At 44.3% G+C, this 27,589-nt stretch overlaps 1 protein-coding gene across 3 annotated transcripts in view; it reads right to left on the bottom strand.

Moving 5' to 3' along the window:
* Positions 1-27,589, bottom strand: part of MYO5B (myosin VB) — a 286,130-nt gene that overhangs the window by 154,299 nt on the left and 104,242 nt on the right. For all 3 annotated transcript variants that reach the window (XM_081149483.1, XM_081149482.1, XM_081149484.1), the window contains exons 2-3: positions 13,323-13,433; positions 3,840-4,011 (exon numbers count right to left, since the gene is read on the bottom strand). In XM_081149483.1, coding sequence (XP_081005609.1) covers positions 3,840-4,011; positions 13,323-13,433 — 283 coding nt within the window. The remainder of the gene's footprint in view (positions 1-3,839; positions 4,012-13,322; positions 13,434-27,589) is intronic.

Raw genomic sequence — 27,589 nt, 5'->3', positions numbered from 1 at the left:
AAATATTCTAGAGCATGAAATAAGCACACACAAGCACGTGCACAGACGCACACACAAATGCTCCACAAATTGAATTCATAAAATAAATGTGTGAAGTATTGTAGCATCAGAGAGAAGAAGATGCTTAACTCTGCCAACAGGTATGAGGCTTAAAATGCCACCTCAGAATTAAAATCTAGTAAAGGAACTATTAATTGTTCATTTGTGTATGGGTTATATTAACTAAAATACAAACAACTGGTGGAGACGGAGCATGATTTATACACCTTAAGGTTAAATCTTGGCTCAGCCAATTGTATACTGGGTGACTTAGGCAAATTACTTAACCGGAGTGCCTCAGTTAATGGGCCTGTAAAATGGAGATAAGAACTGCATTTACCTGGGTTATCCTGAAGACAAAATAATTACTAGAGAGAGAGAGAACACTTAGACCAGCACCTTACACAGTAAGCACTGAGTGCTGGCTAGTTTTGATGATCTTGTATCACATTATATTATGTATTATCTTTCATTTCACCTTGTTTTTTTCATCTTGTGACCCTAAAAGGATATACTGCAATAATGGATTCAAGAAATACATATTGATTGAAGAATGGTAAATCCTCTAACCTTTTGAATCTTTTATGGAAGGGTAAGGTAAATTAGTATTTGAGAGAAAAAAATACAAGCTCTATCTTCAAGACAAGACAGAATCCATGCCTTTCCCTTTCTTTTCTTTTTTTAAAAAATATATCTTCATTGATTTCAGAGAGAGGAAAGGAGAGGGAGAGAGAGAGAGAGAGAGAAACATCAATGATGAGAGAGCCATCGATCGGCTGCAGCCCACAACCCGGGCATGTGCCCTGACCGGGAACCAAACCCCGATTGCCTGGATCCCAGGTTGATGCTCAACTGCTGAGCCACGCCCGGCCAGGCCATGCCTTTCCCTTTCACATAAGAGCACATTCTGAATGTCAGGAGAACCACTGCCAGGGCTTCAAAAAACACACACTCTTCCAGTTGTGTGGGGGACAGAAGACAAGAATGGAAAGGTCACTGCCAAATAGGAAACCTCTTTCACTGTGTTACCTTCCACTGTTTGAAGAGAAACATGGTCAGGACAAACCACAGACAGGGAGAAATATTTGCAAAAACCACATCTGATAAAGAATTAAATTATCCAAAATATACCAAAAACTCAAAACTCAACAATAAGGACATGAACCACCCAATTAAAAAAGGGTAAAAAACTTAAACAGATACCTCATCAAAGAAGATATATAGATGGCAAATAAGCATTTGAAAAGATGCTCCATATCATATATCACAGGGAAATGTGAATTAAAACAATGTGATGCCACTACACACCCATTAGAATGGCCAAAACCCAGTAACACTGACAACATCAAAAGGTGACAAGGATGTGGAGCAACAGAAACTCTCATTCACTGCTAGAGGGAACGCAAAATGGTACAGCCACTCTGACAGTTTCTTACAAAACTACACATAATCATGCCATACGATCCAGCATTCACGCTCCTTGGGGGTTTATCCAAAGGAGTTGAAAATGTATATCCACACAAAAACCTGCGTATGGATGTTTATAGAAGCTTTGTTCATGATTACCAGAACTTAGACGCAACTAAGACGGCTTTCAATAGGTGAGTGGATAAATAAACTGCAGCACATCCAGATAACAGAGTATTACTCAGCACTAAAAAGAAATGAGCTATTGAGATACAAAAAGACGTGGAGGAACCTTAAATGCATATTATCAAGTGGAGGAAGGCAATCTGAAAAGGCTACATATTGTGATTCCAACCACATGACATTCTGTGAAAGGCAAAATTACGGAGATGGTATGAAAGATCAGCCGTTGCGGGAGTTGTAACAGAGAGAAAAGTATGAACAGGCAGAGCACAGAGGACTTTAAGGCAGTGAAACTACTGTCATGGTACCCTAACGGTGGCTATATGTCATTTCACATTCGTCCAAACCCACAGACTGTACAACACCAAGAGTGAACCCAAATATAAACCATGGGCTTTGGGTGATAATGACGTGTCACTGCAGGTTCACTGATTATAGCAAATTCACTCTTGAGCGGAATGTTGATAGCGGGGAGACCGTGCATGTGGGGGGGGAGGGGGTACAGGAAATCTCTACACTTTCCAGTTAATGTTGCTGTGAACCTAAAATTGCTTTAAAGGTAAAATCCATTTAAAAGGGGGAGAGAGAGAGAACAAAGCAACCAGATTATTCTAAGTAAAGGGCAACGAGAAGAAAAGGACGCATAAGTCCACTTCAGATGAAAGTTTGCCTAAAAAGACAACCTGGACTGAAAAATAAGGCCCAGAACTCTGATAAACCTCACTTAAGAGAGCTAATGACTTGGTGAATTCTCTTAAAAACAGCCCCACATATTCTATTGGTTATTAGAATTGCATAAAACCCTAATTCGGGTAGTATTCAATTCAAAATTTGATATGAATTTTGAATACTTTGAGGTCACACATTTTCCTAAAATGTTTCAGCTCCCTCCAGGGCAGAAATAAGTGCTTCTTAATGAGTTGAATTCTGTGCTGCATCAGCCACTCTGAACAGTGGAAGCATTTGGACAAATACATACGGATACCAGGACCTCTCTTAGAGGGGATGCTTTTAAAAAGTAAAGATGACCAAAGAATTTATATGCATATATGCACAGCCCGTGGACACAGAAAATAGTGTGGTGAAGCCTGCGGTGGAGCAGGGGCTGGGCGAAGGGGGGCAAAATAGGGTAAAATGGGGGACATCTGTAATACTATCAGTGATAAAAATAATAAATAATAAAAATAAAAAGTGAGGCTGATGGTCATTTGTCACGTTCTCCTAAAAAGGGAGATTTTAAAAAATCTTGTTAAAAAAAAAAAACCTTATTGAAGGTTCTGGCAACTGATGGTTTCTTTCAAATAAAACTCCCACTAGCAATTGGGGTGAAGGAGCTTTTGCAAAACTACCTCTCAAGTGCCAAGATCAACATGCCATTCACCACTCCTGAAATCTGGCAGGAAAGCTCACTCTAACTTAGTAGCCAACTGATCAATTCCAGACCGAAGTGGAATATCACAGTGAAAAGGTCCCTCATGCCCTGTGGCCTCACCTGTGGTCGCAGACAAGACCAGGCTCTGAAGCACAACCAGGACAACCCCACAAAGAAGCTCTCAGCCTGACTCCTCAACCAAATCCTAAAACATCTGTCCCTCCAACAACAGTCTATAGGGTTCTTATTTTCACCGTAACATTTAATTATACTCTAAGGAGAGGAACTAAAATTTAGAATGTAGAAATTGAGAACTTTCAAGAAAGATGATTACGAGAGAATTCCAGGATTTTTAGTTGAAAGCATTTGTCATGCATGGCTTCTGTTCATGAACTTGACAAATGTTGATCAAAGCACCATGTTTGTACATGTGCAAGTGAGAGGGTTAGAGGAAAAAGGCAGCCCTTTCACAAGCAGAAACTGAAAAATAAACCAGGTATAGATGCGGGAGTGTACTCGGTGGTAAGAGCAGATGCCGGAGCTGGGACACCGGTCTCCTAAGATTCCAGGACTGTGCCCAAGCCAGTCAAGTGACATAGTGTGGGCCACTTCTTCCCTGGTTGAGCTGTGACTGACACCAGTCACCCCACAGAGATGTAGGGCAGTGTAATTAAGCAACATTCACTGACTGGAAACCTTCCCAGGGTCTCAGATGAGAGGGGCTTATTATGTAAATGACAGTGAAAGTAGGATTCTTAACCACTGGAGTTTAACACGGAAAATCTAAAGATTGTAAGCACTTTCAGACACATGCAGCCAAGAGATGCCCCCCACTTACCACAGTAAGTGTAGATATGGTTGGACTCCAGGAAACGGACCTTTAAATTGTGCAAAACTGCAGGCTCGTGTAGATAGCTGAGAGCAGTTAGGTCATTTTCGCCCACCAAGATATCTGGATTCCGTAAGAAGGGCAGCTGGTTGCTTTGGACATCAATGGGGTATTCTCGAATCTAAATGGAAGTAACAGAACACAAAAAGGCCCAGTTATGAAGCATTTAGCCTGCATTCAGTTCCTGTCTTACTGGCTTGGATAGCTATCCTAACATGATCATAAGTGACAAAGATAAATAACATGTTTTAAAGAAAGGCAAACTGAACAAAATACCTGTGTTGGATAAGACACCAGCCCAGGTGGAAAATTTGCTGATAACATAATCTCAGTGTGTATCAAGGTAAAAGACTGAAAGGCATGAGGAATTCAGGAAGCACAGCTAGATTTAATAAAGAGTTCTGCTCCTCAATAAAAAAAACACTTCCTGAGTCTTTAATTCTAGTTCCAATAGGAATACTGCTCCTTCTCCCATCCAGGAAACTTTCTCTGGTTTTCCCCTTTTCATGCTGGTGTTTCTTTACTCTCTCTCCCACTAACCAACACATTCACTTCTTATTTGGATTACTCTGCAACTGACAAACTACCTTCCTTATGTGCCCTCAAGATGTTCATATATTTTCCCACTACCTAACTGCAAGCTACTCTAGGGCAATAATTTTACTTTGACCTAAAGTATAACATAAGCTTGAGGTGTTTGTATGTGTGTGTGTGTGTGTGTGTGTGTGTGTGTGTAATCAGGGAGTATGACTACACATTCTTAAGTTCAAATCTCAAGTGCAAAGTGTATCCTTTTACTCTTAGCACAGCATTTGGACTACATAAGTTTATTGACAGGATATATTTATAACTCTGATTACATGTGTACAAACACATACGTATAATTAATAAAAAGATGGTGATATTTTTAAACATTTAAAACAGGAGGAACCTGGCCACTGCTTCCCATGTTTTATCTGAGTGTTAAGTTTCTTATAGTGTTCTTAAGAATCATCTGAGCACTTATAAAAACACAGCTTCCCAAATACAACGTATGTTCAGGAGTTCTGTATGGGGCCTAGGAACCTGAATTTTTTTTTTTTTAAATCCCCAAGTAGTTCTGATACAGATAGGTCATTATTTTAAGAAGCACTATTCTAAACAAGCCTTTCATGACATTCTAGGCACATGGCCTCAATTTACTGAGCTAACAGTCAAATTTTGAGAGAATATAAATATCAATGCCCCCTCCCATCCCACTCTTAGAGGGACTTGCACCACCCGATCCTAATGTATATTAATAAAGCCCACAATTAAAGTACTATGGTAAGAGTTCTAAAATAGGCAGATAAGTGAAATGTAATAGCAGATCCAGAAAAAAATGCAAGCACACATGGAAAATTTGTTCATGACAACATCAAAATTGCAAATAAATGATTAAAAGGAATTTTTCAAGTAAGAGTAGTAAACTAGCAGCCACCGAGGAAAAATACTGGGCCAGTGTTCTTTTCTCACTCCCTCATACCAAAATAAGTTTTAGACAGAACAAATGTGAAAATAAAGAAACCAAAAAGAAAAACAAAACCAGTAAGAAAAAATGGGCAAATGTCTGTAAGTTTTAGAAGGAACTACTACTTTTAAAGATCCATGCAAAAGCTAGAACAATGTGGGAAAGTATTCATTAATTTGACAATATATAACTTTAAAACCATCACAAAACACACCATACACAGAGTAAAATGGAAGAAGGGGACAGTAATTCTGCATTATGATTGAATTAATAATCTTAATATCCAAAAAGTTTTAAGAAATCAGAGAAAACTAACACCCTAACAGAAAACTGTGCATAGAATACAAGTCTCAAAATAAGAACTGCAAATGAACAACATATGAAAAACCACTCAACTTGACCATTAATTAAAATGATGCAAATAAAAGGTCATTAGCACTAATATTATCCATCGGATAAACTAAGGTATAAAAACTGACAAGACCTCAGCTAGGAAGGGTATGGGCAAACGAGTTCACTGCTTGTGGGTTCAGAATGATTTACCCTTTCTGGAAGGCAGCTGGCAACACCTGGTCAGAAATTGTCTTGAATATACTCTTTCTTGGCCTCAGGAGACAGTCTTACAAACTAGTGAAGATATCGACTCACTAAGCTATGAATATGAAAAGTAAAACATGACTTGGATCTGTATTTTTGGTCAGGCAGCTACACACAGCATTGTGCTAAATCTAAGAAAAGGCATGTCAGAGAATGAAATATATGATTGCATTTATTTAAAACTGCATGCTAAACTCTGTCTGGAGTAACAGCCCTACAAAATACCAATGGTTATCTATATTAGTGAAGTTTTCATCTTTATAGTTTCTTTCTGTGAAAAGCTCTTTTATTTGTATCAAACTTACTCCATACAGGAGATTAGTAAACAACTATCATGAATGTGATGCAGACAAAATTTCCAAAAGGTGGGAGACTAAGGGAAATGGAGTGTTAAGTGATTTTTATCTCATTAAATTCTAGAGTGGATGGCCCCCTTCACCTCCTGCTCAGTTAGTGGGATCACTGGAACTCTACCCAGACCTCCCTGCTGTAGCCATTCTGAAGACTTCCCAGTGGAGAAGTCCTTTCCCCTTAGAAGCATGTCTGCTCAGCAGCTCCAACTGGGTCTCCACCCCCTGGGGAAGAAGCACAAGGAACAGCCAATAGCAGAACTGCAGAGGTCACGCAGCCAACTCCAGTTTTCAGATTAGAAAGCAGGAACCTGAGCCCAGTGTCTTTAAACCCTGAAGCAGAAATGCTGGCATTCCATCTTTTGTCAGATGAATCTCCCCTTAAAATACTGTCCAGCAAGCATGCAGAGGGAAATGCACATGCAATTTTGCAAAAACATGGTCCACGAATAAGCTAGTGGTATTGGTTACAGAAAAATTGATAAGAAGTAAAAATGCCCAGAGCAGCAGAAAAGAGGCAGAGCTGCAAGCTCAGCATTGAAAGCCACAGACTTCCTGGTGTGCATACACTGAGAGGGAAGGCAGGAACGAGAAACTTGGCAGATTTTTTTCTTTAACAGGAATTTGATCCTAACGCTGCCACAAGTGTCTATCATTGACCGCTAACATGGTTTTATTAGAAATCTAAGTGTTTACGATGTGATCAGGGACCATGAACTTTCTGGCACAAAAGACTTCACTACATAATAACTGGGCCTTTGGAGGTGGAAGAAAAAAAAAGATTGAAGGTTAACACATCACAAAATTAATGCTCAGTCACCCACTTGAAATAGCCTCAGCCTCCCCCTTGAGAGCAGGAACAGATGGGGGTCTCCACCTGGTGCCCATCCAGCACACAGGACTAGACGACGCTACAGACCATAGAGGGAAGAGGGTAGAGCACTGGTCTATACTTGCACTCTCCAAAAGGGTAGCACACGTGGCTATTTAAATTAAATTCATTCAAGTTAAATACAATTACAGCTTCAGTTTCTCAGCCACACTAACCACATTTCAAGGGCCCAGTAGCTGAGGTGGCTAGTGACTACCACACAGACCAATACAGATAGAGGACATTCCACTGTGCTGCAGTGTTCTGCTGGGCAGCACTGGTCTAGATTGCTCTAAACTGTGGTCTGTGATTCTAGGATACGTAGTAGGTGCTCTAAAAATATCAGTGGAAAGGATGTCTAATTAATTCATAACCTCTCCCTTACCTCAATTTGTGTCCATGTTACATGGAACTACAGCAAGAAAACATAGAAACATCTTTGAATGACAACTCCACACACAAAGGCTTAAAACTAGTAATAGCATATGTGGTAGATAAAGAAAGCCAACTTCTTTCTCCTATTCTTTCTACCCACAGATCCAGAAGATCTAGAGAAAAGATAAGCTAGTAAAAATAATGGTTACCAACTGGCAAGAGGACCCCAAGGAGCTACAAATATTATACTTGTGTGGAACCAGCACCCAAATGGGAGTTAAACTCTATACTCAAGTCCTGGCCATCAACCAAGGCAATAGTTCTCAACTTTTTCTGTACGTTGGAATCCCACAGGGAGCTTTATAAACAGGTATTCTGTGTCCCATCCTCAAGTTCTGATTTAAGTAGTCTGGCTGCTACCTGGGCTTTGTGATTTTTCTGCAAAGCTCACCAGGGATTTCCAATGTGCAGCCAAAGGTGAGAACCACTGAACTCAATTGCTATGAGGCCTTAAGCCCATCCCTTCACTTCCTCAGACTGAGGTTTCCCTAAATGGTAGGATGAGAGGACTGGTCCCAACAACCTCTAAGGGCCCTTCCAACTTTACTGGCCTGAAGCATTTAACTTAGGTCAGTGGATGGAAGGGTGTTCTCTTTTGTGAAATTAGAAAAGCTGTCCCGCAGAGAAAACAAAGTGGTATGAAGTTCTGCTCCCCACATCACTGACACCAACGTGTTGCCTCCACATTCACCAGGCAGATGAAGATGAACTCCCATCAGTCTTCTAGGGTTCTGCCTGAAGTGGTATCCATCAGTCCTATCAAGAGCTCTCTGGGCAAAAGTCACCATGGGGTCCCACCTAACTGCAAGGGGGCTAAGGACCATGGAGTATTTAGATACCATCTCTGTCACGATAAGTGCTCCTGCTTTGGGAAGTCAGAGAGTAACTCAAAGGGAGCTCCCACGAGGGTTTCAAAACAAGTGTGAGGTTGGGGAGTAAAGAGAGAAGGGGCAGGAGGAAGAGTCAGGTGTCTCACTGTGTTTCTTCGTAGACGTCTAAAGGTTCTTGGCCTTCATTTTCTAAACCCTGTATTTGTATACAATGTACATTCGCTGTAAGTTACACGGAAAGCTCCACAAAGGTTCAGATGTGCCATTTTCACTGCTGTATAACCAGACCCTGGCATATAATAATTGCTGAATAATAATTGTTTAAATGAATGAGTAATGAATGGTGATACAAGTAATTAAAGGAAGAAAAAAGCCATGAAAACACAATTTAAAAATTCGAATTATAAACATTACAGCAGCACAAAATATGGAGTCAAAGTTAATCTTTTAATTTTAATTTATTGCAGGGAACACAGCTTCCACATTCTGTTAGCATCAAGGAATCCTGGCTTAGCTTTTAAATTGGTGTTTATCAGCAATAAACAGCCCAGACCATTTCCTCTATGGCTTAAATCAGAGTTCCTCAACCTTGGCACTGTTTTCATTTAGGACTAGATAATTCTTTCCTTGGGGGAGGAGAGGAGATGGAAGCTGCCCTGTGCATTATAGGGTGCTTGCCAGCATCCTTGCCCTCTACCCACTAGATACCAGTAGCAAACCTCCCTCCTCAATCACGACATTGCCGAATGTCCTGGGCGGCGGGGGCATCACTGCTTTGCCAATCTGTAAGCAGAAGCAGCCAGGAAAAATATCCTAATTGATGGAAAAGATCAGAAATGCAGCAGGGAAAACGGATTGATAGTAAGGAGACAGACATCCATCTGGAGCTGGTGATGGTCGCACAACAGTGTGAATGCGCTTTGTGCCACTGACCTGGACACTTAAAAATGGTGAAGATGGTAAACGTTAGAGGGCTGGGATATGCCCAGACACAGATAGAGGGTGTCACTCTTTTTAAAGTTCACGTACTCCGGTCTTTCACTAAGTCAGGGCCTCTTGTTTACAGGGAGTACTCACCATCAAGGTGGCTGCTGGACACTGGATACAGAACTGAATGAAATGCAAAACCATGGAAAGGGGGAGTTTTCCCTGACACTAGAGGGCAGGAGTCGAGCAGTTTGTAAGAGGGTGGGGGCAGGAGAGAGAAGGCCTGCCAGACAGAGTCCCACTCCCAAAGAATGAGGAAGCTACATTTATCACCACGGCGTGCATTCACCCAGAGGCTTGACCCAGATTGAGAACAGAGGACTGTGCTCAGGGTGGGCACCCCTAGATTCCTTGCGTCCATCACAGCTGTGGGGAGAAAAAGAGAAGACACTATCTTTCTCCCCTGAGAAGCTTCCCATCTTCTCACTGGCTTAGAGATAAAACATGTTACATTGCGCTAAGTGAAACAAGCCAGAAACAAAAGGACAAATATTGTATGATTACATTTCAATGAGATACCTAGAATAATCAAACTCAGAGACAGAAAGTACAGTAGAGATTACCAGGGAAAGGAGGAATGGGTAGGGACAGTTAGTATTCACTGGATAGAGTTTCAGTTTTGAAAAATGCAAAGAGTTCTAGAGATAGATGTTGGTGATGGTTGCACAACATGGAAGTACAATAGTTCCCACTTATCCTCAGGGGATACGTTCCAAGGCCACCAGTGGATGCCTGAAACCTAAAATAGTACTGAACGCTATATATACTATGCTCTTTCCTATACACACATATCATAAAGTTTAGCCTATAAACTAGGCACAGTAAGAAATTAAAAATTACTAATAGTAAAATAGAACAATTATAACAATATATTGTAGTATAAGTTATGTGAATATAGTCTCTCTCTCTCTCTCTCTCTCTCTCTCTCTCTGATAACTGATCAGATAACTGAGATAGCTACTAAGTGATTAATGGGCAGGTAGAGTATACAGTGTGGATACACTGGACAAAGAGATGATTCACATCCCAGTGAGGTGGAATGGGATGGTGCGAGATTCCATCACACTAATCAGAATAGCATGCAATTTAAAACTTATGAATTGTTTATTTCTGGAATTTTCTATTTAATATTTTTGGATCACATTTGACCACAAGTAACAAACTCTGAATATGAAACCATGGATAAGGGGGCGCTACTGTACTTTATGCCACTGAACTGTGCACTTAAAAATGGGTCACATGGTGCCTCGCTGGTGTAGCTCAGTGGTTGAGCGTCAGCCCATGAACCAGGAGGTTGGGGTTTGATTCCCGGTCAGGCACATGCCTGGGTTTCGGGCTCAATCCCCAGTCAGGGCAGCCAATCAATGACTTTCATCACTGATGTTTCTATCTCTCTCTCTCCCTCTCCCCTCCTCTCTCTGAAATCTTTAAAAACATTTCCTTTTAAAAGGTTCACATGGTAAATTTTATGTTTTACCACAATAAAAATAAATAAGCAAGCAACAGGGGAAAAGAAACTTCTTAGAGGAACACTGAAGAGCTGACCACCTTGAACAAGGAGCACAGGTTAGCAGTTAGGTGGAAGCCAGGGGTTCGAAATATTGTTCTAGAAGAGAACAAATTTATTTTCTTCCTTTGCTGCTGCAGTTAAACCCACATGATTGGACTTCAGAGGGAGGAGCAAGGGAGTGGGGGAGAGGGACAGCGGGGCAGATTTTCCATCCAGGTGTATCAAGGATGATTTCAGCAGCAGGGGAGCCTCTCTTCAAGCATTCAGTCCCCACCTAATTTTTGTGCTCCTGCCTTTGGTCCACAGATCAACTGAGTCACTCCTAATGACAGCTCAGAGCCAGCAATGGACTAACCACAGCCCATGAGCAACCTGGACAGAGTCAGATGTTCGGAGAACATTATTTCTCCAGCGCTGCTCATCTCCAGCCCCAGGCATCCCTTCTGATTACACGCTGACCGTCCATGTAGCAGGGGAGGGAGGGAGAAGGGCTCCTGGGCTGCCAGGATTAGTCACGCAGGGCAGAATTCATTTTCAGCTGGGGAGGCACGCATCTGCTCTGTTTTGGCAACACAGATTATTCCTCGCTACCTCCGTACAACTCTTTAAAAATACCCACTCATTTAAAAAATCAACTGTGAAATCTGTTGGAGAAGAATCATTTGAGTGGGTGAACTAATTTCATTCTGTTTCGGGCGTGGGGTGGGAAGTTATTCAACATGGTAAACATGATGCCATCTGTTGGGAATTTTGTTTCTCACTTCCAAACCAAGAGGAGGCTAGCAAAGTCAGTCTGCCAGGGAGGGGAAGGGGAGGGGGCACACCTTGGAGTAAACATCTCCTAACAAATTCCCTGTTCTAGTTTTACCAAGGGATGTTCTCAAGTTGATGCAAAACCAAAGTGAGTAGGGGAAGGATGGTCACTCTCCCCACTAATCAGTGAGTTAATCACCAACTACGGTAGATACAATGTCAGCAAAGCGTAAGACACGGTCCATTTCTCAAGTGGGTCATTAACTATCTAGAAAGACAAAACCAAAATGCTTGAAAGAAGAAAAAACAGTAGGAGGGTAAATGACCAAAGGCTAAAGATGGGCACAAACTTAGTGCTACTGCAGTTCAGAGAGAGGCAGTGGTCACTCCAGCCTTCCCTCCAAGCAATGCCTGCTCCGTAGCCCCTCAAACTCAACTCATCCCAAAGCCGATTCTTGATTCTTTCTGCCACTTCAGTCAAAACCTGTTTCCTCCCAGGCTCGCCCACTGTAAACCTTGCATGAATGACCTCAACCTGCATCCTACCCACCATCTGTCCCCTTCTCCAATGGTTCCCCAACTAGATGCACTGGCCTTTCCTTCTTCAACATACCAAAGGGACACACAGAGGCCTCAGGACTTCGGCACACACACCTGCCTCGGCACTCTCTCCTCTACCTGTACCGTACCCTGAATCTTCAATGGCTGGTTCCTTTCCACCTCCTCACCTCAGCGGGTTTTCTCCTTTAGGTTCCCTCCCACACCTCATCCACTGGCTTCTGTGACTACTGCCACTTTGCCACACTTCTGTGTTCGTGCTCACTGATGCCTCCAGCACTAAGCTGCTCCCCCAAATGGCAGGGCCACAGCCATTCACCCATACACCCCAGAACCCAGCACAGAACGAGCATTTGAATATTTGTGAAATGCACAAATCACAGAGAAGGCTGGTCACGAAGGCTCATGAAAAGAGAAACTGACTCAGACGTAGGAAGAACAGGATTTCAGTTACTGCCTTGTCTTCCTTTGCAGCGAAACCACCTGAAAGTCAACTGATGAAAAAGAAATCTCACTGCAGCAGCTAACACATATCAAGTGCCAGTGTGCCAGGCTCTACTCTGAGTCACACAGTAACTCATTTTATTCTCAAAAGTGCCCTAGGCAAACTATCACAGATGAAGTAACAGGCACAGAAAGACTGCTAATTTGCACAAGGGCACAAATGATGGCTGAGCCAGGATCCCAAATCCAGGGCTGGTGCTCCCACTACGGCACCGTGCACTGTCTCCTCTAGCAGCTACTCAGTTACTTCCCATGGATGCCTTCCCAAGGAAGAACCACCCCCTCTGTTCCGTCCACTCCACTGAGAAGATTCTGGCCTCAGCCACCAGTGATCTCCCAGCTGCTAACACCAATGGGCACTTATGTTACATGACATCCATGGAGCAGCTTCATGGTTTAGCCCTGTCATGTACATTATCATCAACAGCGATGAAAAAGGTGCCAGGGGTTCAGAAGCTCCAATCCACAAGAGAAACTCAAGCCCACCAGGTACCACCCAGTCCTGTTCAGCAGACCCTGGCAAGCCCATCCCCAAGACCCACACTTACAGTTTCATCTTCCAGTCTGAGCTGGAGGCTCTGGTCCCCCTCCTTGTAGTCCTTGGTTAATTCAGCCGAGCGCCACACTTCATCAGGGTCGGGAATCCAGACCCTTGTGTACTGAAAGATTAAAACAGGAGAAACTTAGATACAAAATGAAGCTTTCAGGCTTCTAAGCATGTGTCGCTGGGTACGGGAGCCCTCAGGAGAACTGAAACCATCTGGACACATTTTCCTCCCTTCTCATTTCAACATACAAGGTGATCCAATACCATGATAACAGATAAATAACTCACAGGTGACAGAGGGCACCCTCTAGTTCCTAAGAGAATATCCCAGGTCAATGAAATTAGAATTCTACCAGGGAGACTGTCAAGCCTGCATTTGGTTTTCCCCAGAGTTTTATGCCATCGTCTCCAAGGGTGGTACAAAATAGGGATGGGGAGGGGGCGGTCAGTGTGTTGCAAACAACAAAATGACCCGTGCAAAACCCAACAAGATGGCATAGCAAATCTTCAAAGCTTGGGAATCTCTGCTCTGATATTCTGCATTCAGAGACAAAGCCATTTTCCTGCAGAAGTGAAAGAAAGCAGTCAGCAAATTGAGTGTGTATTTATGCACTTAAAATGTCAGCAACCTCAATTTATTTGTGCATCCTTTAAGTCACAAACATACCCCAAAATCTCATCCAACCTCCCCCAGGTTATTAATCTGCCCCGGGTACATGGCAATGCACCTCAATGTAACTTGGGGATCCTCAGCCCCAAAGGCACTTCAGAATCCCCTGGGGCTTTGAAAATCCAAGTCTGGGTGCCGCCTCAGACGGGTTCAGTCTGGGCCTGAGGTGGCATAGAAGCTCCCAGGTGAGTGTAACGGGCAGCCAGGGAGAACCACAGGCCTGTTGCTCTTAATGGTAGTACTTCTGAATTTGTTTCACGGCTATGTGATTTCCACAGGGTCTGTTTGGTTGAAAAGACTTCCATGTGCATATGCACATGCAAACACACACATATGGTTTCATGGACACAGAATATTCTTAACAAATCTGAAACTAATGGCTCTTTTGACCAAAAGGCCAGCGAGAATACATACTGGGGTCAGCATGATCCTCCCTCACAGGGCGAGGATCCAGCTCCAGGCACAGACCCTGTGGCCCGTCTGTTGCTTGGACACAAGCAACCTGCAGGCTTTATTTTGGTCCTGCTTTTTTAGTGTTTTCCTCCAGGTGGTCACTGGCCTTTTTTTAAAAGCAAGCCCGTGGCCCCTGCTACACTTGCCTCTGACTCCATATTAAACTGTGAAAGTCAAGAGGCAAAAGTCAGAACACTGATCAACAGGAAAGCAAACAACCGCCACTTTGCCTCTCTGCCACCACTGCGCAGGATACAAAGCCAAAGTTGTTTGTTTTTGGCATTATAAAGGATCACACTCACACAATCTTTTCTCCACCTGCCTTACTGCAAGACATTATTGTATTTTTACAGGAAGATACTACAGAGCCTTACAGTCTCTGAGAGCTTTAGAGTAAGCCATTAAGAATGTTCTGAGGTGTATCCTGAGCAAACCTGAGTGACAACTGAGAAAAGAATGGGGGAGTCCCAACAAAAACTGAGTGGAGGTGATGTGTGGTCAAGCTGTGAGACATCCTGGAATCTGAGGAGCCCAGTCCCTGCTCACCCAGGGACTCCTCTGGCCTTAACCCTGCACCCCATGTGCCCAGCACTGGGGAATCTCACTGCCTCTGTTCAACTTTTACCCTGGGAAGGCCCGTTTATCTTCCTAGATACATAAACCTCCTCTCTCTAAATACACTGAAAACACCTGGTAGGCAGAAAATCATCCTGTATTTCCCAGACCCACAGAACTCATCACAGCATCGGGGTATAAGGGGACCCCAATGATACTTCAGTTCTTTGCTACATCAAGGAAGGACCTCAGCCTTACCCCAGCCTAGAGGTTTGTTGGAAATGCAGCACCTCAGTCTCCACTCACAGCCACTAAGTCAGAAGGTGTGCACCTAAGAACCTGCTGTCCCGCTCCTGCAACAGGATCTCTTACCAGCCTTAGCACGCAGGTCAGCAAACCACAGCCCTGGGCCATATCTGGTGCACCACCAGTTTCTGTACAGCCCCCAGGAGTTTAAGAACAGTCTTTAAATTTTCAAATGGCTAAAAAAATTTCAAAAAAATGATATTCACCTAACACATGAAAATTATATGAAAAGTCAAATCTTGGTGTCCATAAATACTTTTATTAGAACACAGCCACACATCCCATTCATGTACTATGGCTGCCTCCACACTTCAGTGACAGAGCTGTGCAGCTGTGACATAGACACTGTGGCCCCAAAGCCTAAAGGATTTACTAATGGACTTCTACAGAGAAGATCTGCTGCCACTCTCTCTGTACATGTTTCTTCCTCAGCCCAGAATGCCCATCCCTCACCTGTCCATGTGGGCAGAGTCCAAGTTCCATCTCCACCTCCTCACTGATCTCCTCCTTCCCTGTGCCCTAAGGTGAGCCCTTTCCAACCTAAGCTGCTTCAATCAATTCAAATGTAATTAACTTTATGGTTTTACAGTCATTGCTTTCATGTCAGCTTCATCTCACAACTTCAAGACCTTTCAGGTGTACCATTGGGCATCTTTGTATCCCTGGCATGTAGCAGATGCTCAAGAAATGTTCGCTGACAAGGGACTCGGTAAAGAGAGAATGTTCATTTGTGGGACAACTGTTTTATACATTAAACATATTGTGATAAGCACTGTGTAATCAAGTACAAACACGGAGATCTATCCCCTGACCTTAAGGAACATGTAATCCAGTCGGGTAGATAGTTCACATAAAAATGTACTCTAAGGGGTGATGTGACGGTTTCCTAGAGAGAGTAATAGCTACTCAGCTGGGGGAGGGCAAGACGAGAGGGGGGAGTAGATGGCCAAATTCTCCTGTAACTTTTTAAAGGACAGTGTGTATCACAGATCTGATCGAGCTTTAGGCTCAAACGCAGTCAACATGCAAGCATCTAACATGTGCCCCCTCTGTGCCAGCTGCCGTCACCATAAAGACACGCATGGCTCTGTGTTGAGATGATAGCGGCTCGCTGTTACTCCAGAATAAAGCAAACCCTGTGTTGTGAGAGTGCCAATGGGTGGCATCTGCAGGCAGGTTCCCTCCGCTTCCTGCCTCCCCACCTTCATCCTGATCATGGATTCGCAGCTTAATGTGCCTGTGAATTACTGAGCAGAGCTGTTTACCCAACGTCACGCATGCCACACTTGATGAGCGATTTATAGGACTTCCAAGGGCAATTTTAACCATAATCAAATTTTGCTTTACGCACTGCCTTTGCAAACCCCCCCCCACACACTCCTTTCCTCCACAGACCCACCACCTTACCCGCACCCCCCGAGGAAGATTCACTGCCTCTGTAATCCAGGACAAGGCGGGACATGATCAGTGCAAAGAGAACAGGTTAAGAGAAGGGACAGTCAGCACCACAGTAGCCAGGAAAGACCTGAGGGAGCAAAACGGACATGATCTGAGCAGTGGAGATGGAAGAATTTGGAGGGGAAGGGGTTCCTTCAGGGTAATGAAAATGTTTTTAACTAGAGAGAGGTAGCAGATACACAACACAGTTTTAAAAGCCAATGAATTGTTCACTGTAAATAGTTAATTTTATGTTATGGGAAATTCATCTCCTTTCTTTTTAAATCTTCACCCAAGGATATTTTTTCCATTGCTTTTTCAGAGAGAGTGCAAGGGGAAGAGACAGAGAGAGAGGGAAAAAGAGAGGGAAACATCAATGTGAGAGAGACACATTGGTTGGATGCTTTCCACACGCACCCCGACCTGGGCCGGGGATTGAGCCTGTAACCGAGATACGTGCCCTTGACCAGTATTGAACCTGAGACCCTTCAGTCTGAAGGCCAACGCTCTAACCACTGAGCCAAACTGGGTAGGGCTTCACCTCATTTTTTAAAAATAAAGTGTTCTGGCTGCAGATGAAGCACATGCATCCTGTACACTGTCTCTGGGCATGGGTTCTCCCTGCTGGTCTCTGGGAAAGCAGTAGGACAAAATACATACTTTTTAACAGAAAGCTATCATCTCTATAAGCCAAAAAGACACACTCTAGAACCAAGGTTCTTTGTTGCCTCTTAATTTTCTCACCTTCAAGGAATTCCTTCCAACAAATCCAACCTCTAGCATCTTTCCTGGAGGCAGCAGACTGTAGGAAAGACAAGCTCACTCACATAACTCAATTATAGTGCCAGCCTTTTGTCCCTACCTTGTTTGAACGCTGCTTCATTTCATCATATCAAAGTAAACAAAGTAACAAGTGCCTTGGAACAGAGAGGTATTCTGTTCCCAGTTCACTTCTTCCACCCCTGCAGGGCCAGCACAGAGGCAGTTCTCAGACCCACAGCTGGAGGGAGTGGCCACCTACAGCAATAGTGTTCAACTCTGGTGGCATATCATAGTCCCCAGGGAGCTGTGCCAGCTTCCCAAGCCAGCCAATCTCTCAGGCCCATTACATCAGTCTCTGAGGGAGGGAACTGGCGGTGTTTTTTCAAGCTTCCCAGATGCACTCAACGTGTGAGCAAATTTGAGAACCACCAGTCCATGCAGTTTGGTGTGGTAACTGTGATTTCCAGGGCACCACAGACGCTCACGTGCCTAGAGGCTTCTCCCCACCAGCCTGTGGTAGAATGTGAAATCCCAGCTGTGGATTCTTTCTCCTGAGCTAAAGCACTCTCTCCAGAAAGCTCCTGCTAAAATGTAACTTCAGTATCGAGAAGAGTAGAGCATTTACCCATTTATACTATCATGCAGTACAGTGCTGTGGTTGAGTGTGTGGGCTCCGGAGCCAGACAGCCTGGGTAAGAATTCCACCCGCCACTAATAGCTCGGGTAGGTTGATGAATGGGTCTGAACCTCGGTTTCCTCGGTTGTACAATGGGGTAAGAGTTAAATGCTCGCGAGGCATTCCAAGAATGAAATGAGATCCCACGGTATCAGAGTATTTACTGTAATGTTAGTAATAGTGATGATGATGAAGATGCTGTATACTGTTTAGTCTAGAAGGCGGCATCCTGAAGGGATCTTGCATAGTATTAAGGGATGGGAATGGGAAAATAACAAGCCTAAGGTGTTCCACACTGCTGGGGTCCTTTGGATGTCCTACAAGTGATAGAACACGGGTAGCCAAGCTTTGCCTCCAAGTCGATTCCTGGTTGTAGCCTTCAACCCCAAAACCCTGTGAGAAGTGATTCTCAGTGCAGCCTGGCATTTTAGAATTATCCGCAGATCTAAAAAACACACACACACCACCTACATCCCACACTTGAATAATTAAGATTAAATCTTTGGGAGTAGGGCCCAAGCATCATGGGTTTTGTTTGTTTGTTTGTTTGTTTGGCCTTATTTTAAGCTTCCCAAGTGATGAAGGTGCCATCCAAGTTAAAGCCACTGTTTCAGAGTGAGCCTCAGATCCAAAGCCGACTGCAGGGAAAGGGGGAGAGGGCACAGGGTGCGCTTACTCCCCGGAATTCACAGTGCCACCCCCACAACCTTACACTAATATATTTCAAATAATCACTTCGTATTAACTTCAACACTAGGTAAGATAAGCAGGGTTATCACTAATATTTCATAGAAAAAACTGGGGGTAAAAAGGGCTATTTGCCCAAGTTCACAGTGAATAGTGAGTTCAGAGCAGAAGCAAAGATCTCAGACACTGACGCTAAGTTTCTCACTGTCTCCCCCTCATGGAGAAATACTGACTTTCTTACAGCAGCCCGGGTCCCACTGAGTATATATTTTATACAAGTAAAGTGTCTTGTAATTACACATAAAAAAAAGTCCAAATGCCCGTTTACAATGACACTCCAAGTTAAGCCACCAGGTAGCTTCAGAGTTAAAATTGGGCAGACTGAAGTTTGGATTGCAACGTCCCTTGACGTGAGGCAAGGCAGTCTGGGCACAGTCCCCTGGAAATGACAAGAGGTGACCCCACAGCCTACCCTGGCTGCTGAGTGGATAAACTGCCTGTCCATTCCCATCTGTGTTTAGGGGCAAGGAACAGGTGCACTGCCTTGTTCATGGCTGTATCCTCGCAGTAACACGAGGCCAGGGTTTAGGAAGCACATCTCTGCTCTGTAATTAAAATCAGAGCTTTGGGTGGGGAAGGGGGGGAAGTCTTTTTGACAAAACAGAGACAATAGTCAACAGCATTTGTTCAGGACATGAATTTTGTTCCAAACTCACTGGGAAAGACGCAAGACTGAATTGATCAGCTTCCATTGCTCAAGGAGCAGAGAAGCCACCAAATGTCTCCCTAAAGATGAGTCCGAGATCCATCACAGAGAGTAGCACCAACAAACAAAAGTCACCAGTGCTGAGCTAAGTGGATAGGCTGTGGGTCTCAAGGGAAAACGTTGTTCACAAGGCCGGGACATGAGACCTGGAACTCAGATGCCCCCACCAACCCCAGGCAGAAAGGATTGCACTCAGCAAAAGGACAGCAAGCTGCTCCCCCAACAGTGCCTGGAGCCCCAGGTCCAGGAACAAAGTGATAGGAAGGTCGGCTGAGAACACAGTACTAAGAGACCAAAGTACCCCCTAAGCAAAAAAACAAACTTGTACCACTTATAAAAAATGGAGATACATATAGCTCGGTTCTTTAGTGAGGTTAGAAAAGCACACTAAACACTTCTCAAAAATGTCAACAAGTGGTGTCCTCTGTTCCATGTAAATGTATCCATCTGGAAGCTTCCCCTGTTAAAGCAACAGTTCTACGGGAAGAAAACAACGCTTCGAAAGCAAGCCCACATTTCAGCACCATCACAACAGCAGTGTCCCCAGTGGAGTGACGCCTAGCAGAGCAGGAACTATAAAAACGGCCCTGGCAGTAGGAAGGGTCACATTTCACTGTTTTGCAAAATAGTGACTCTACAGGACAAAAACTAGGCATTTTACCCCTTCTGAGCAGAACCTCCCACAGCCCTCTCTACACTGGAGGTCTGAAGATTATGCTTCATGGGCTCAGACAACAACTACATTCTGAACCCCCGGTGGGGGGGCCAAAGTCAAGAACAGCCCCACCAGTATGTCGCTAGGCATCTTCCTTCTCACCAACCGAGCTCCCACCCTGAGAGACAGGAGAGCAAGGAGGCTGGGTACCAGCCTCAACTCCCATCACAGGCTCAGCTTCCTCATCTGTAAAGCGGGAAATCTCTTCTGTATTAGGGCTGCTGTTAGAATTAAATAAAATGATGCATATAAAACATCTAGGACAGCATCTGGCACAATGTAAGTGCTCAGTTGCAACTGTCACTATGGCAGAAACTCAGGTCCTGAGAGTGAATGAGACCTGGAGGGCGGCCTCCTGGAGAGCTCAGACACAAATAATCCCAACAGAACCCTGTGCACACACAGTGTCAAGGGAACATAGACGCTCCTCCCCTCCTATCTATTCCTGGAGTTAATGCCTCCTCCCCTAGCAGAAAGTCCAGCTTCCTGGTTTCCCTGTTTACTCATCCATTAAAGGCTTCCTGGACCATAATACCTTCTCTTTTCCCTAAATGCCAGAAGGAATTATATGTTACATTACATTATATATATGTAAATATACTGTTTATCCACAACTAAGTAACTGAAAATCCACAATTTCTGGGCCAATAAGGCAGATTCCTGAGGCCCAATCCAGATCTCTTCAGAATTTGCTCTTTGTGTTTTTCTTGATGAGGAAGAGCTGAAACTTAATAGAGAGAGACTGGGAGAGCAAAAAGCCTCTCCACATCCTTGGGGTCAAGGAGAATGCAAAAAAAGCAGAGAAGCAAGCTGCATGCTATACATATTAAATGCACAGCTGCCCGGCTGGGCGTGGCTCAGCAGTTGAGCGTCGACCTAGGATCCAGACAATTGGGGTTCGATTACCCGTCAGGGCACATGCCTGGATTGTAGGCTCGATCCCCAGTTGGGGGCATGCAGGAGGCAGCCGATCAATGACTCTCTCATCATCAATGTTTCTATCTCTCTCGCTCACTCTCCTTTCCTCTCTCTGAAATCAATAAAGATATTTTTTTAAAAAAAATGCAGTTAAATAGCAAAGTTGTACTAAAACCCAATACTTCCTATTAAAATGAAACAGAAGTGAAACACGCCAATGGCAGATCCATCTCCATATTTCTGGCACTGGCCAGCACAATTGTATTTTTGATATTTGCTATTTTACATGCTTATAGCTGTATATCATCTTAACCCAGACTTTTAAGTGATGTCTGATTACATCATCAGTCACCATGATGTCCTGACCCACATTCTTCTATATCTGTTTGAAGCTAATGAGGAACCAAGACTCCACGTGGCTGTTGGTGGCAAAATTTACCTATTTACTGCCCTGCAGCAGACGTTATTGGTAGAGGAGGCAGCATTGTCCTCAAGTGACAGACTGACAAGATGGGAAGAGCTTGGTGTTTGGTGAGCACTGTTTAGTCCCTTTACCCAGCCTGTTTATACCTGCAGTACTTGTTGATGATGGAGCTGCAGGGATACCCGAGGCTTAGAAATAGCTACAAAGCAAGGTGTTGATGCTGAAGTTTTAGAAAGATCACTGAAAGTCCCTGTATAAAAAGGGGTATGTGAGCGGCAAGTAAGTTTTATAAGGCTGCAATGTTAAATCCATTAACCTGCTTGCCACAGAAGCTAAAAAAGAAGATTTACTCAAAGCTAATACATTTCATGCAGCTAAATGTACGTCTGGATCCTATCAAGAAGCTGAAGCTTTGCTGAAATCCTACTTCCAGCAACATGACTACAGCTCCCGGACTATAAATTCTCTCTGTACAGAGCAATTCAGTATATGAATTAAGCAATCCACAGGCATATTACAAATCTTTAAGTCATTTAATACAGTTTTCCAGAACATACCATCTTCATTCCCACCTAAGCTTTTTGAAATACCCCAACTTTTTAAGTCTATATACGCTGCCATCAATGGGTAGTGGTTTTCTCTTTTGTCCTGTTAGGTATATACACATACACTCCTGGTCCCGACAACTGAAGACTAACTAGTATATTGCTTTCCCCCAAAGAAACAGTCTTAACAGTTCACAATCACGGTAACACTTATTAGAAAGTCACAACCCTAGAAATATTCATCACGTCAGTTTGTTTGCTTCTAATTTGAAATTTTAAAACCTGTTCCATCATGTGACCTCTCTGAGCAACCAAAGCCAGCACTGCCTGGAGTCAGTTCAGGCAAAGCTATCCTCTGCAAACAGTACTTAACTGATCAAAATTAAGTAACTGAGAGAATGCGCAGGGACCCCACTCTTTTCTGAGGAAAGATTTTGGAGAAACTGCCCCTTGCATCTGGACACATGAGTGAAGCTTAGTTTTCTCTTGCTCTGTCTTTAAGAGACCACCTGTCTTCAAACTTAAGACGCCTTACATGCTTGCATTTGGGGCTCAAGCCAGCTCTTAAGCTTCCTTTTACAGGATAAAGCCCACCAGTCCCCATCCCCCAGTATTCAAACACTTCATTTTTGAGGCCGATTTACTAACATTCTCCAACTGCTGCATGTGCCCTGTAGGTTCCAAGGTCCACCAACTGGAGCACGGCCTCTGGTTCATTCATGCATTCATTCCCAGGTACTCACTGAACACCTTGCCACATGCCAGGCACTGCGCAAGGTGCTGGAACACAGTGTGGGGGGAAAAGACAAGTCCCTATCTTCAAGGGTGTCAGATCACATCATGCAATTAATCTACTGAAAAGAACAGCACAGAAGTTCACAGCCTACAACAGGGACCTAACCTAGTCTGGGTCATGAGGAAAGGAACTCTGCTGAAAAAGCAAGACTCGAGCTGAACCCTAGATGGACAAGAGGTCGGCAAGGCACGGTAGGGAGAGAAGAGTGTTCTAGGCTGAGAGGTTATCTGTGTGACAAGCCTGGGTGGGAAGGCAAGTGCTCGCTGAAGAGATGAAAGGCGGCCAGTATGGGTGGGACGGATGCTGAGGAAAGGGCTCAAAATGCCACTGGGGAGACCTGCAAGAGGTTTTCCAGAGCCATGTGACAGGTTTTTTATATTGTTGCATGGCCAATGGAAATGTATGCATGGGTTTTAAACATGAGGAGATACACGGTCCAAACCACATAATTAAAAGATGGGTACTTACAGATTAATAGATAAGGAAAGGGAAGCCTCGCTTAGACAGTTTAGTCAAATCTTCCAATGTGCATGCTCCCAGTCCTTCATTTGTGTCCTCATGCAAACACTCTCCCTACCCTGAAATAACCTGTTCTTGTAATTCTGCCCCTGAATACTCCTCTGACTTCATTTGCTGGGTACTTCATCATTCCAGACAGCTCAACTGCCATTCCTACAGTATATCCTTAGTGACATGCTTCCACAGCTTCTGAATCATGTATTATTTTATTTCATTCTAAATCAGGTCTTCCTATTTTTCCCCCACTGTATTTTGCCATGTGGGGCTTATTTGGAGTTTTAGAGAGCTGAGAGGAAACGTTTAACACGAAGAACGAAGAGGGAATGTTCAGTCCGGGTACACTGACAAACAGGCACGGTAATAGCATCTAAGGTTCTGGGACCTCAGGGAAAAGGGAAAAAATGTTCCACAAACAACACACACTCTGAGTAGCAGCCTTGAACCTGACTGTGACTTCAGAGCTAAGAAGTTCAATGAGCGTCTGCTGCTTAAATCATCATTAACCAAAGACCTTAAAGCCATATCCCTGACTTCCATACTGGTGCTGAGAAGAATTACTGAGCAGCCGTCATCAATAATGCATTCTGCCTGTTTGGAAATGAATCATTCTTTGGAGACTTCTATCCAGTGTTAATATCAAACAAATCTGCTGTCAAACAGCCACAGATTTTCTAGGATGGTCTTGCTGGTGCTGTCTTCCTTACCAAGCACATGCTAGGAAAGATATATATACAACACTTTTAAACTGGAAACATTTTAAATCCAGAGGAGCTCAAAAACTCTGAGGCAACCTGAGTAAGACCCACTCTCCAACAAAATTCTCACTTTCATACAAATGCCTGACTTGCTAGATCACCAATAAGCTTTTGGCAAACCCTTTAGTGGATTAACGGTGGGTATGGAAATAGATGTGCATCCCAGATCTTATAATAGGTACACAGGCAAGGTGCTCAATCACCAGGTTCCTGGACAAAGCCTGAGTAACACTGTATCCTTTCCAGTGCCATTTAGGTGTTGAAACAGGGATGCATCCAGGTAGACAGCTCTATCCTTCCCCAGGGTCCCTGTGCTGAGACCCAGCACAGCACAGATGAGAGCCTGGGAAACATCACAAAGCAATAACTGCAAAACCTCCAGCAAAGGTAAGCGACCCAGGCAGTGCCCATCTTAAAATAAAAATGTACAAAAAGATGAAAGGAAAGAAAAGCAATCACCCCACTTTTGAACACAGGCAGAGTCACATTTACTTTTTCCAAGATGATCGAGAACATAGAGCTGGAACAGTCCAGCAAGGGCAACTGCATCTTGGTGTGCAAGGTGTGCTGGTCTGGTAAGCAGGTTACCCAGGGGCACAGACCTCCCTTGGCATCTAGATCAGAGAAGGGCCATATCAAATCATTCAACTTCTCCAGGCCTTGGTTTCCCCAGTGAGAAAGCCGGTCTAAAAGAAGCTCTGAACACTACGTCTGTGTTTATTCTTCAGTCATCTCCCTGTCTCCAAGTAAGAGGGCTAACTCTAGTAAAAACCATTAATGTTGACCTCCAATACATCCATGGACAGATCATGGTTTATGACTCAACAGAAAGCCTCTCTCTCATCACAGACTGTAGGAGCCGACCAGTTCAAGTGCTTTGTTTCTAGGTGGACAAGGGTCTACCCTTCTTTAGCAGGTGAGAGAAACAGTGCCCCAGAGCTCACTGCTCTCCAGAGTTAAAAAGTGCCCTGACAACCAGTGGGGAACAGGCGAAAAGAGAAAAGTTCCCTAGTAATAAATAATCATTAGATGTTTAAAACAGACCACTTATGGGTCCTCCCTCTCCTGCTGTATCCACCATCTGCTTGTGTTTAACACAGCACCTTCATATTTTGGTTAACACTCAGCTCCAGAGTCTGTTTTCACTACTGACAGAGGATGACGAATAGCATCACATTCCACCCTCACAGCTGAGATGCTGATTACCAAAATGCCAGCAAATTCCACCCTGCCGAGTCACAACATCCCATCCCCATAGTCACGGGCTTCACGTGAGCTCGGTGCTGTCCAGCCTCATCGCCCACTAACCCACAGCTGGACGAGGCAGTGTCCCTGCTCATCTGAATCCCCACTGCCCTACCGTGTTGTACCGCTAAAAAAGTACTGTGCATTTAGGAAACGTGTTGCACTTCCCAATGGGCTTTCACAGACGTGAAGCCTTAGAATTCCACGAGACAGGAAGCACGGGTGTGTTCTTGGAAGCATTTTACACATGAAAGACACAGAGATCCAGGGAGGGCAAGGGACTTGGCCAACTCATGCGCCTAAAGAAGAATGGACCCAGAAACAGAGCCGACTTTTCAGCCGGAGCTCCTTCCATCTCCTCAAGCCCCACAGAATATTCAAGCTTGAACGAGGAATTCCAATCAGCCACGAAGACCTGTTGATTCGGGCACGAAGAACATGCCGAATGCTGTTAGCATCTCCCTCGAAGTCAGCATCCACTCTAGAGTCCTGCTCCGCTGCCTCAGTTCATCTGTTATAGGAAATACTATCGTCTACTCTCAGTTGGTCTTCCTGCCTCCAGTCTCTCCCTACTCCACTGATTCTCTACACTGCTTGCTTCTGGAACAGCACTTTTCAACTGGGGTGAGGGTAGAGTGACAAGACTGTCCCGAGGGGAGACATTTTTGGTTGTCACACTGGGGTGGGAGGGGAGTGGGTGCTGATGGCTACTAGTAGGCAGAGGCCAGGGGTGCCGCTAAACACTCTAAATGCACAGGACAGTCCCCAAAACAAAGAATTACACAGCCCCCAATTCCAACAGTGCCAAGGCTGAGAAACTTTGTTCTAGAGTTATCCTAAAACAACAACAAAACAAAACAAATAACCCTCATCCATCGTGAAGCCGTTCCCCAGTTTCAAAACGTCCATGTTGTTTACCTGATAAAGTTCACACAAGACCACTCACAACCTGGCCCGAATGACTTTTCCACCCACATTCCTGACACTGAATCCACCAGCATTCCCACACTCCGGCCGCACGGAGCTTGCATCTCCAAACACCTCCCTCCCGCGCTTTCCTGTCTGCGCGCCTCTGCTCAGGCATCTTCCTCGGCCCCGGACATCTGCCTCCCTTCCTCCACCTGCCCCGCTCCGATTCACCCTTCAGGTCCAAATGCAACTGCCTTTGTTAAGCCTTTTTGTCTCTGTTGGCCTGAGTGGTCTCTCTCCTCTGTGTTTTCCCTTTAATGGCCTTTAACTGTACTGCAGTCACTTGCATAACGTTTCCCTTCCTTCTATAAGAATAAAAGGTCATTTGTCTGTATGTCTGTGCACATAGGATAGGGCCCGGAAAGTGTTTCCGTACGTGTTGGTTGAATGAACGAGCTAGACCACTGTAGATTCCCGCTTCTCATAGCAAAAAAAGCTCTCTCCAGCCAGAAATGTTAAATATAGCACTATCTAAATAACCTGTCAGCGCAGGGCTGTTGCCAGCCTGAGGACAGCTGGGCAGGAGGAAGAGGGGCTTCATCTTCAACTCCAGCACGGAGGTCTGATGCTGGCATTTCTCTCTGCAGTTAGCACGGCCATAGCTCCTGTAACTTCTTAGGTCTTATCTGTTAGTACTCCTGGTTCTGTGGGAATTTCTGGTTGCTACAGATTCCGATACCTTTGGTGCAATGGGTGTATTAAATAAGTGCAATGTTTTGTGTTTCTCTAGGGCTAAATAGAAAAAAGCCGAGAGCAGGATCCTTAGCACAGGTCTAATAGTTATAGGGGAGCATGCAAGAGATATTCCACAAAGTCCCAGGCTCTGGCTCTGTCTGTTAACAGGGGACAAATCAACAGGTGACATTCAGAATGCACTGTGTCACACAGGCTCTCCAACTTCCATCACAGGGAACAAGCAACCCCCACAAGGCTCGGCCTAAAGGAAGCAGAAGGAACTAGAAGTCGTCCAGGTCTTCTTGACACCACCAGGTCCTGTCAGTTCTGCAGGGACTCCCCTCAAATCCTCTCTACGGGCTCCAGAAAATGCTGCTCTCAGTCCTGTGGGGACT

The sequence above is a fragment of the Miniopterus schreibersii genome (genome assembly GCF_964146895.1).
Source record: "Miniopterus schreibersii genome assembly, chromosome: 10".
Classification (NCBI taxonomy): domain Eukaryota; kingdom Metazoa; phylum Chordata; class Mammalia; order Chiroptera; family Miniopteridae; genus Miniopterus; species Miniopterus schreibersii.
This window is presented reverse-complemented; position numbering and strand designations above follow the sequence as displayed.